Source organism: Mus caroli, chromosome 11 (genome assembly GCF_900094665.2).
Source record: "Mus caroli chromosome 11, CAROLI_EIJ_v1.1, whole genome shotgun sequence".
Lineage (NCBI taxonomy): Eukaryota > Metazoa > Chordata > Mammalia > Rodentia > Muridae > Mus > Mus caroli.
In genome coordinates, this window is record NC_034580.1 from 43,619,961 (window position 1) to 43,631,794 (window position 11,834).

At 39.1% G+C, this 11,834-nt stretch overlaps 1 protein-coding gene across 1 annotated transcript in view; it reads left to right on the forward strand.

Annotated features, from left to right (window-relative positions):
* LOC110304468 (protein regulator of cytokinesis 1-like) overlaps positions 1-11,834 on the forward strand; it is a 44,107-nt gene that overhangs the window by 6,481 nt on the left and 25,792 nt on the right. Inside the window, 1 exon segment of the mRNA XM_029483534.1 lies at positions 6,075-6,105. Within this exon segment, the coding sequence (XP_029339394.1) occupies positions 6,075-6,105 (31 nt within the window).

The window sequence follows — 11,834 nt, forward strand, 5'->3', positions numbered from 1 at the left end:
GTATTGGGGACTTTTTGGATAGCATTGGAAATGTAAATGAGGAAAATACCTAATAAAAAGATTAATTAAAAAAAAAAGAAAGAAAAGAAATCAAGAAAGGGTAATATCAGGAGATGAGAAGGAATGGAATGCAGGTAAAAGAACAGGAGTTCCCAAAAAGGACATAATGCTGTTTTCCTAGTTTCAACTGTCATAGTATTTATTGTTGTTAGTGTTCAATGAGTGAATAAAAATGTAAGAGACAGTCAAATATTAAGCCAGAAACAAAGCTCCATGATTTCAGAATGACCTTTCTAACTGTATGAAAATTCACCAAGGTACTTAGAGTTTGGGACCAAGCTACCTAAACTGTTTTGTTTTGTTTTGTTTTGTTTTGTTTTGTTTTGTTTTGTTTTGTTTTTTGTTTTGTGAGCTCATTAAAATAAAGTCATTTTTATAAAATAAATGTGCAGGCAAAAAATCTATATTTGTGTTTATGCCAACACACACTGAACATTCAATCCCACTTCATCTGGCTTTCTGCTGTGAAGTCTGCTGTAAGGTGAACTAAACCAGCTTCCTGGGTAAGACTTTCCTCCCTGCAAGTTTATACCTCAAGCATTTTGTCACAAAAATGAGAAGCAGATTAATGTCAGCCTGGACGTGTTTCTCTCTTCCCCACATGGGAGACATCTCTTTCCTTTACACTGATTGGAGTTAGAGGAGGAAGATAGCTGGAAACAGTTTCCTTCATGAACTCATCAAAATCTCTTCTTATGCTAAACCCAAGGTAGTATAGTCTCTAATTTGGTTCCCTTAGCTGTTAAGAAAGTACTTTGTGCAAGACTAACTCTCCAAATTTGTGTTTCTATGCAGAGATGTTTATCATAGTGTCTTCCTCAAACGCCATCTTGTTCTACTTACATTACTGCTTTATATCTCTGTGGGGAGTCAGACCAACCCAAGACTTTCCTCAGAGGTCCTAAGGATAGAGAAAAGAGAACTTTAGTTCTTTCTAAAGGTCTGTCTAGGGATGGAGCCAGTATGTTAGAGAAGGTAAGGTGTAGTTCCTGGGGACTGATTCTTCATTTTGGCTGTGATTATCAGTCATAAATGTCAAGGTACCCTGTGTTCTTTTGCCAACATTATGTGACTTAGCACTATGATGATGTTGGCCATTTTTCTTCTTGCAAATAGTATATATGCTGCAGTATTCCTTACTAAACATGCTTGACATATGTCATCAGCTTGTATAAGACCTCCTGTTCCCAGCCATTGCTTTTGTCTTCTTAATTTCTCATCCCTGGTTCTCCTACTCAACATTCCTCACTAGGAAATATTATTCCAGCTTGTTTGGGTCGTATATGTTGTAGTCATCATATCTACTATATCATATAGTTTTGCACATAGACAGCAACCAAAAACTTTTTGTCTAATGAATTCCTGCTGTCTCAAATATCATCACTATACATCAATAATTTCTTGTTGTTATCAAAGAAATACAAGTCCTGGGTCATAGGTGACAAGACCAGAATCTGAACTTCAGTTTCTTTTCTCTTTTCTCAATTGTCTCTACCTGTCTTGTAAGATATCTTCAAACGTTTCACCCCATGTTTCCAACTCCTATAACATTTCCTGACACAGTTCAGCACCTGCAGGGATGACCATGGGAAATTCTTTAAAGCCAAACTTATAAAGACAATAAAAGAATACAGTCACAGTTGTAATTACAATTCTTAAGGCAGAATTCAAATGTGTTGTACATGACTAAAATGACTGTGGGATCAGTTGACAAAATACCTCTATGATTATACATCAAGGTATGAGCAGTCTGGTTTACCAAGGTATAAAAATTTGAGCTTGAAATAACTTAATCATTTCTAAACCCTAGTTTTAAAAAAAAAATACAGTTGACTGTTGCCCTTGTCTTTCATAAGTTGTAGGTACCAGACCTTGTGGCCCAAAACTACTTTAAGAGTCTGGATGTGGTGGCACATGTTCAAAGTCCTGGCAGTCAGGAGACTGAGGTAGAGGAGTGTAAGCCTGAGTTCTAGCCTGGACTGCAGAAACATGCTCAGTTTCAAAAAAATAAGAGAAGGGGAGAGAGAGAGGGAGAAATATAGACAGACACACAACATAAGCAGAAGAGGAAGATGGAAGCAAAAGAAGAATGAAGGAAAAGAAAGGAGGGAAAGAATGGGCATTTTACCATTGATTAAAGAAGAAAGAAAATTTGCCTTCTAATGAGAGGTATGTATTTACTTTTACATAAAGAATTAAATTTTTAAATTGATTTCATTGAATATTTGATACTGCAGGATACAAAGCATTTTCAACATTTTTCATATTTTATCGATACCTTGTTTTTATAATCATCATTGCTAAGAATGTTGCTCAACATATAGCAGCATTGGGCTGACACATGTTTGGGGATGATTTCAGAAATGGCTGGAAATTCTGTACTAATCCTAAGCCAGAATTCACTGAATATTATTTTTAAAGAAACTCAACTCAGGAACTCAAACAGTAATTTTTTTAAGCCACTGAGTTTGGTTTACTGCATAGTTCTAGGTAACTGCAGCATTTAAGACCGAAGAGCGATGTATTTCAGAACATACCCTATAGGTATCAAACCATCAGAATATGCACAAGTGTATTATAAAAACATCTTTGCTGATTCGCTGTAGGGCAAAAAAAGCAAAATAAACAACAATAAAACTAACCCTTGAAAAACCACAATACCAGCTAATAGAAAACTGCTTACATAAACCATAAATCCCATACACATCATAATAGATTGTGAAGTTTTTATGAAGAGCTGAATAAGTTAGATGCATATCGATCATCTCAGAACGTTTTTATAAAGTATTTTTATAAAGTATTTTTTCTCTTTCAAAAGGTGGAGAAAAGCAAATTTCCAAGCTCAGTAGATAAAGGAACCTACATCTAAGTTTGGTCCCTGGAAATCACATGGTAGGAAGAAAGAACCAACCCTTTCAAGTTGTCCTCTGATTTCCCTTGTGTACATATACAAAAGTGTTTTCAATTTAATAAACAATACACTAGTTAACTTCTTTTTCCATATGTGTATTTATGTTACTAGGAGTCTTGAAAACCTGTATGGAAAGATATATTCTGGGCCCAGCTAGAGACCCGTGTGCCTTCAGGTTTACACCTGTGCCAGGAGCAGAGCCTGGGCTCTGGATCCGAACCCATACAGCCTACACCCCAGTTACAGCTTGACTCCCCAGGTATTCTGACACATCCAAGATCACAGGCTCACAGGAAGGACAGGTTCCAGTCAGAGACAGGGAGGCCAGATAACACCAGAGATAGTCAGATGGCAAGAGGCAAGGGCAAGAACTGAAGCAACAGAAACCAATTTGACTTGGCAATATCAGAACCCAGTTCTCCCACCATAGCAAGTCCTGGATACCCCAACATACCCATAAAGCAAGATTCAGATCCAAATTCTAATTTCATGAAGATGATAGAAGACTTTAAGGACATAAAAACTTCCCCAAAGAAATACAGGAGAACACAAGTAAACAAGTAGAAGCCTTTAGAGAGAAAACACATAAACCGCTTAAAGAAATACAGTAGAACACAATCAAACAGGTGAAGGAATTGAACAAAGTCATCCAGGATCTAAAATGGAAATAAAAGCACTAAAGAAAACACATATGGAGAGAGCCCTGAAGATGGAAAACCTAGGAAAAAGAACAGTAGTCACACATACAAGCATCAGCAACAGAATACAAGAAATGGAAGAGAATCTTAGTGGTCTAGAAGAAAATACAAAACAGAAGTCCTGATTCAGTAGCCTCCCCCACCCCACCCCAACAAAACTTTCAGTCTTTTCCTACTCCTCAAGCCCTGGATATCTCAAACTCCCCGCCCCCCCCGCCCCCCGCCCCAATCTTCTCCTATTCTTTCCTTGCTTGCTTCAAATGTTAGCCTTTCTTCCTGCTTGGAGTCTTCTGATCTCCTACAAAGGGGATGAGGCTTCAGTATGGTCGTTCTCTCATCTGGACTCTTCTCAAATAAAAAAAGTTGAAAAATCAAACATTCTAGCAATATGTTCCAAAAGTGACTGACTTGATATGTGCTAAGTACTAATAGTAGGAAATACTCAAAATCTGTCTTCAATAATTAAGCCATATGTCTATATAAGAACAGGAAACCACACACAGAAGAAAATTTCATGATCTGCAATTGTCTAGAATGTGAGCCCAGGTGTTTGGGGTAACATCTTTTGGTGTCACATGGTGTGGTATGACACCATGTGCTGTGCTGTGTGTGCATGTGTGTGTGCTCAGAACCAAGGCTGCAGTGAAGTCTCATGAGGCAAGACAGGCAAGCGCCACCTGCAACACTGTAGTTTCATCATGTGTTTGGGTTTTAATGGACTTTGTTGTTGTTGTTGTTGTTGTTGTTGTTGTTGTTGTTGTTGCTGTTGCTGCTGCGCATTCGTAAACCTTTTACCATTGCCAAATTTCTTGTTGCTCACTAACACCTATTTTATTCATTGGTCCTCTTCATTAGCAGAACCCACACATTTCTATGGAATAACCAGAACTGAATAAATTCTCACACCACACACTTAAGTCTCTGTCATGGGAACAGGAATGTTACCTGTATTCTAACTAAAGCATCAGCATGGCAGAGGCAAGAGCAGTCAGTGGGCTCATTTTCTTAATTTCATATTTGACTGTGGGTTATTAAAGGGATTCTAAAATCCCATGCCATATCCGGCAGAGGATAGGCAGCTAAGGACATGTGTAGAAAGGCTGCTTCTCCTCCCTTCCCTGGTAATCATACCCAATGCTCGGATACTGCTTTTCTTCCCCAGTACTCTTTACAAACATTAACTGCACAATTTTACTACATTAGCAGCACAAAGAGCCAAAGATGGCACTATAATTTTAGAGTCACTCTGGTGGCCTTCTTTGTCTCACAAAATGGTACATTACACATCAGACTCTCTGCTTTAACCTGATTTAAGGTAGGAAGGGAAGAAAATAAGGAGAAAGAAAGGAGGTTGTATTGTAAAGTACTGGCTTTCTCAGAAGTTTGCTTAGGGTTTTGGGATACAACCCATGAATCAGAGTACAGAATCAGAACATGGAACCTGAATAGGGACTCAACTGAGAAAATAAAATTTTAAGACTAGTTTAGTGCTTAGAACATTACATTTTGCATTTAAAGATTTATTTTCTTCTATTGTTTATTTTTGTAAATGCGGCTACATGTGGCTATGTGCACCTATAAGTACAGTTGCCTGCAGAATCCCAGTGAGGATTTTTCTCTGCTAGGAATGATTTGATGGCTTTCCCTAATAAAATGTTTACTTTGGAATGCAAACTATTGAAGCTTAGAGAGATGGTTCAAAGGAGTTCAGGTACCAATACTCTTGAGTTAAAACCACCTGTAATGCCAGCTTCGGAGAGTCTGTCATGTCACCCTCATCTGGACTCTGTAGGCATGTCCTAAAAGAACATTGGATGAATCAGGCACTTCAAGTGGACAGTCATAGAGTCTCTCATATCTCATCTTTTTTAATGTTCCTAGAGATCTCTGTCTGCTCCTTGTCTTAGGCTATCACTCATCTTTTTTCCCTGTAACTTATATAAAATCTACACAATTTTATATGTGTCTGATCCTCTAATATATAGACTCCTGCTCACATAAATAAGTTCTTTAGTGCTAAGACCAAAATAAAGGTCAATAGCTCAAAAAAAATCCAAGATGAAAACCTCTGCAGAAGCCTTGGGTCCCAGGGTATGGTCAGATGCTCCTCATGTTCTAGTCAGTGGAGGTTGAGTTCAAGAAAGCATGGGGAAAGGCTACAGTGGGAAGAGATGGTCTTAGCTCTTTAGGAAAGTCTTGTTTATGTAAGAACTAGTTTGTTCTTACATCAGTTGCTCTGCTACGAACTTTACAATAGATACTCTTCCACTTCATCCTTCTAGGAGACTTTGGAGGTGGGAACAGTTGATTATCTCCATAACAACACATGAAGGAACTCAAATGAAGCTCAGCTAAGAACCAAAGAAGCCTAAATAAGTAATGACATGTACACTTCTTTAAACTAGGCTTTGGTGTCTCATCATTTTGGCCCCCATGGTACGTCCTATGTGTCAATAAAGTTTCAAGATGAAGAAATGCTTTTTCTTTCAGTACCTTGAGGCTCTACAATTAGTAAAACATTAGTCCTAGAACTGTTGAGTGCATGTCAGAACTGAATCCAATGAAACAGAATTAAAAGATGGGCTCTTTAAGAGCTTCTTAGGCTAAGATGTCAGTGTCTTTGCAGATGTGATTAACATCATTATAAAACGACTTTAGGGAACAACTTTGGTACCTACACTTTACTATTCCTTCTACCACAGGAAGACACAGTGTTCCTCTCTTTTGAAGGACAAATCCAAAAGGCACCATCTTGAAAGCAGAAACCAGCCTTCACCAGATATCAAACTGCTGACACCTTGTTCTTAGACTTGGCAACCTTCAGAACTATAAAAAAATAAACTTCTGCTGTTTATTAAGTACTAGTCTCAGGTGCTTTGTTAAATCAAAAAAAAAAAAAAAAAAAACCAAGATACTGAGTCTTTGGTTACATTTAAATAAAACTCTTTTAGAAGCAAGCTAGGAAATATGAGGTATAGAAGACCTAATTGTTATCCAGGATAAAGTGAAACAGATTCTTTACATCATTGGAAAACTAATGGAGGGAAAGTAAACAGGAGGTCTGGAGCCTCTGTGGCTACATGGCTTAAAGAATACTTTTGAAGAATGGGGATGTATAATATTAAGATATAAATCACAAACATCACTGTAATATTAAACATTTCTACTTCCCTAATCCTTTAGGAAAACGAGCTCCATCCTAGTAAATCTCAGTTCCTTCATGTATTGTCATGGAGCCCCTGGGAAGATGGAATAGGGTAACACACCTATGTAAAGTACACAGCAGGGCAATGGATTTTGCAACAAACTAGTTGTTATATAAATTAGGCTTACATAAAGTGCTAGGGATGTGGGATGGGGAGGAGGCAGGATCAGTTTTCTTGATACTTTCAAAATGGTGGAACTTCCTGAACCATAGAGTAGTGGGGAAAAGGCAAGAAAAATATAAGAATGGCCTCACCTCAAAGGCAAGGAAGACAAAACTCTTTGATTTGAGGCCTAAGGCTACCAGTTAAGAAATCTTATAGCCATTGGTTTTTCACTCCTATGTGGAAAGTCTCAGTTTATACTGAAAGTGAGAAGGGGGCTGAGGTCGTGGCTCTGGATAAACCGTTTGCTGTACATGCAAATGCACCTGAGTTTGAATCCCCAGGACACTTGCAAAAAATGAGACTAGCAGGAGCATGCACCTGTAACCCCAAACCCAGGAGGGCAGAAACAGCAGATCCCAGGAGCTCACTAGCCAGCTAGCCTCACCAAAATAAGGAGCTACAGCCTCAGTGAGACGAGAGACCCACGTGTGTGCACCCACATAGGTACACATATACATGTGTGCACACATACGAATACATACATAATACAGAAAACTAAGTAGCTAAGTAGTTAAGTGGGCTCCAGAAACTTTCTAGAACCTGACCAGCCAGCCAGTCCACAGCTCTCTCTGTTCTGCTGCCCATCTTCTTTTGAAGACACTACAAGCAACGAATTCAAACCCCAGAGTTCAACTTCACGGGCCTTAGCCCACATTTTCCATGTCGCCATCCTCCCTATCTGATCCAGCACCAAGATCTAGCCTGAATGGCACTCTATGGAACTTATTTACAAGTTTTATCATTACACTTGCCTACATTATGCAAGCAGTTTGCAATCTCCCCTAATTCTCCAACCTTAATTATATAATTGAACAAGCCAAAAACTCATTTTTCCCAGGAAACATTAAACATTACCATCTTAATGAAATTCTTAATGAAATGGTTCACTATGCATGCAAATGACCGGTAGTAGCTGGGCCACTTCTTCATCACCGAGACAGGCAAAAGGACAAATGCTCTTTCTTCTGTCAATCACTAGGAGTGGCAGTTCTCAAATTCACACTGCACACTAGATGAGTCTCTGTGAGATCTGTGACTACTGGATGAAAAAGTTTAATCTACACAAACAAAGTTATTTTCAGGGCTGAAAGAATTCACTTGGACGTTTCTTTAAGTTACCAGCTTCCCTTTCTATCTCTGGAGAATAGGAGTCTGACACAAAGTAACAGTGTTTACCTTCTCGACTTTCTTTCAGGATTGTCCCTAGGAAGTGGAGGGGAAAGGGAAAGGGCTTTGGAAGCATCCACATCATTAATGGGCAATGTTTTGAGTACCCATGCCTTTTCTATTGCATCTTTAAATGCCCCTAGTGCATATGAAACCTAAATATTTCATATATCAACATCATCTTCATACCTTGAAGGCAAACAGACCTGCTCACACTTTCATCTAATAACATGATCAGTGGCATCCTGTGTCAAGTAGATACCAAGTTCAATCACTTTAAAACAGTTACAATTTTATGACAAATTCCTAGTTCCCAAAACTTGTCAGAGCATTACATCAGCAAAATAGTTCTCAACCTGTGGGTCATGACCCCTGGGGGGGGGGGCTACATATCAAATATCTTGTATATCACATATTTACATTACAACTAAAAAATAGCAAAATTACAGTTATGAAGTAGCAATGAAAATAACTTTATGGTTATTTATGTGGATCACTACATCATGAGGAACTATACTAAAGGGTCATGGCTTTAGGAAGGTTGAGAACCACTGTGTTAGCAGAAAAATGTCAAGATTCCCAAAGCACCCAGCACAGAACAGACCCTTACCCCGAATACCCACAGTGCTTTAGACAGAGATGCAGTAGTGACATCTGTCATATTTCCTGCCTCTCAAGTCAATTTTTCTCCAGAAAAACTTAAAGGCAAAAGGAAAAAGGGATATTTGTGCTTTTTCTTTTCTTTTTTTCTTTCTTTCTTTTTGCCTTGGATTCTGAAACAGGGTCTTTCTATTATGTAGCCCTGACTATACTAGAACTCACTAAGTAGAACAGGCTGCCCTCAAAATATGGCGATCCAACTGTTCTGCCTCCCAAATGCTGAGATTAAAGCCATGTACCACTACACCCTGCTATGTTTGCACAATTTTAAAACTGATTGAGATATGGTACACCATGCACAGCACCCCATTGAAGATATAAAACCAAACAGAGCTTGGTATATTAATAATATTAATGTTGGGGGCTAGAAAGATGGCTCACTGGTTGGGAGCACTGACTGCTCTTCCAGAGGTCCTGAGTTTAATTCCCAGCAACCACATGGTGGCTCACAATCACCTGTAATGGGATCTGATGCCCTCTTCTAGTGTGTCTGAAGACAGCAACAGTGTACTCGTATACATGAGATAAATAATAAATCATTTTTAGTGTAAAATTTGAATGTTAAAATAATACTAATTTTGAAAAATAAATCTCATAAATTTTGGCTTTTTAACCATTTTAAGTACACAATTTGCCGCAGTCTCCGACACAGACACCAAGACGGGTTCACGCAGGTTCCGCAGCTTCTGCTTTACTTACAGCTTCTTTTTACTTGGGGTTTTTTTCACTTAGGGCAAGGGCTATATTTATACAGTAGTGGCAACTGACCTCATCTCGCTCCACGCCACCTCATCCAATCAGAATCACACACACTCCAGGCACGAGCTCAGGTCGGTCACAGATAGGCTGACAGATCTAACTTGGCAGGCAGCTTACGCATGCAGTTTCACTGCGCATGTTCGGGCAAGGCAGTAAACATGTAGGTTTCACGGGGCCTGGCAATGGGCCAGGGTGCCATCTTGGCCCATGCGGCCACACCTGCTTCCCGCAACAATTAAGTAGCATTAATTATATTTAAAATGCTTTACAACTGTCACCAGCATCTATTCCCCAAATGTTTTTTATTACCACAGATAGACATTCCTCTCAGCATCAGTTGTCACTGCCCCACAGCCCTCTCAGCCCCTGGGTCCCTGGCTAACTTTCTGTGCCTATGCATGCCTATGCATATGTGCCCCATGACACCAGTGCCCTCATCACAGGTTAACTGCCTGTGTAGTTTCTTTTACCTACAGTCAACCAGACTCTGTACAAAGAGGAATCATGCTAGTCTGGAAAATCAGAGTCAGCTGCCTCCCTATAATTTGTATTATAGTATCTTATTATTATTATTATTATTATTGTTTTGTTTGATTGCTAGAAGTTATTAATCTCTCACTGTGTTTAATTTATAAATTGGACTTTATCATAGGCATTTACAGGAAGTAATATACTATTTATAGGGCTTAGTACTGTCTGCCACCTCAGTCACCAGTGAGGCTTCCTGAAATGTGTCCCTTGAAGATAAGGAAGGAACAAATGACTATGTCTCACATGAATAGCATCATATGGAAGTTGCTCTTTTGTATCTAGGTTGCTTCCCTTAACATACTACCTTTAACACTTCTCTGTGAAGCCAGGCAGTGGTGGCACATGCCTTTAATCCCAGCACTTGAGAGGCAGAGGCAGGTGGATCTCTGTTAGTTTGAGGCCAGCCAGGTCTACAGAGCGAGTTCCAGGATAGCCATGGCTACACAGAGAAATCCTGTCTCAAAAAAGAAAACAAACAAAAAGAATCCCCTATGTGTTATCACTTTAGACTTGAGCTCCATTTATAGCTTGATGATACCATTATATATTATATGAGTAACTTGTCTTGTGACCAAAACACATGACAGAAGCTACTTAAGGGAAGAAAGATTTTTGGTTTTTGGTTTTGGGGCTTTGTTTGTTTGTGTTTGGTTTTGTTTTTGATTTTCATGGCTTGAATTCAGAGGTTTCAGTCTATCATAGCTGGAAAGGCATGGTAGAGCACATGGCAGCAGGAATGTGGAGGAGAAGCTTGCTCACATCCAGTTGATGTAAAGCAAAGTCAAGACAGGCAGAATGCAAAAGGACAACACCTTCAAAACAGACTGGAGGGATGGATGGCTCAGTGAACAAGTATGTTACTGCTCTTCCACGGGACTTGAGTTCAGTTCCAGCACCCACATCAGGTGACTCACAACCACCTGTAAATCCAGTTCCAGGTACCCACCTCCCTCTTCTGGCCTTCAAGGGCACATGCAATCATGTGAACACACACATACTTTAAAATAAAATAAATCTTTCTTTTAAAAAAAATTAATACCAAAGGCTGGGGACTAAGTGTTTAAAGCACAAGTCTATGGAGACTAAGCCATAACATACACACGTGGCACATTTTCTATATCATTCACTTTGTACCATATAGTCTTCTTTTAAAATACTCTGAATGCAGAGCAGTGAACATTTCTGTATATCAATTCATGGCACACACTCACTACCAGGTGAGTTAGGCCCTTTTTCTTCAGATTTGCTTCTTTGGTTTTGGTTTTTGTTTTTTTTCCATGCACAGATGGATCTTATTCCCTTTCTTCCAGTAGGTAACCAGTATAAGATGGTTTGTGTAGATCTTTACAAAATATGTGTGAGAGTTTGTGGAATGCATAATTGTACATGCCATTTTAATTTGCATATCAGAATGCAATTTATCTAGACCTCACTGCATTTATTCTTTACTCAACTCTCTTTTTAGATCTACATATATTACTACATCTAGTTGGTAATTATTGCTTAGTGTTAAATTTATGAAATATAAGCCGGGTGTGGTGGCACACACCTTTAATCCCAGCACTCGGAAGGCAGAGGCAGGTCGATTTCTGAGATCGAGGCCAGCCTGGTCTACAAAGTGAGTTCCAGGACAGCTAGGGCTATACAGAGGAACCCTGTCTCAAAAAACCAAAAAAA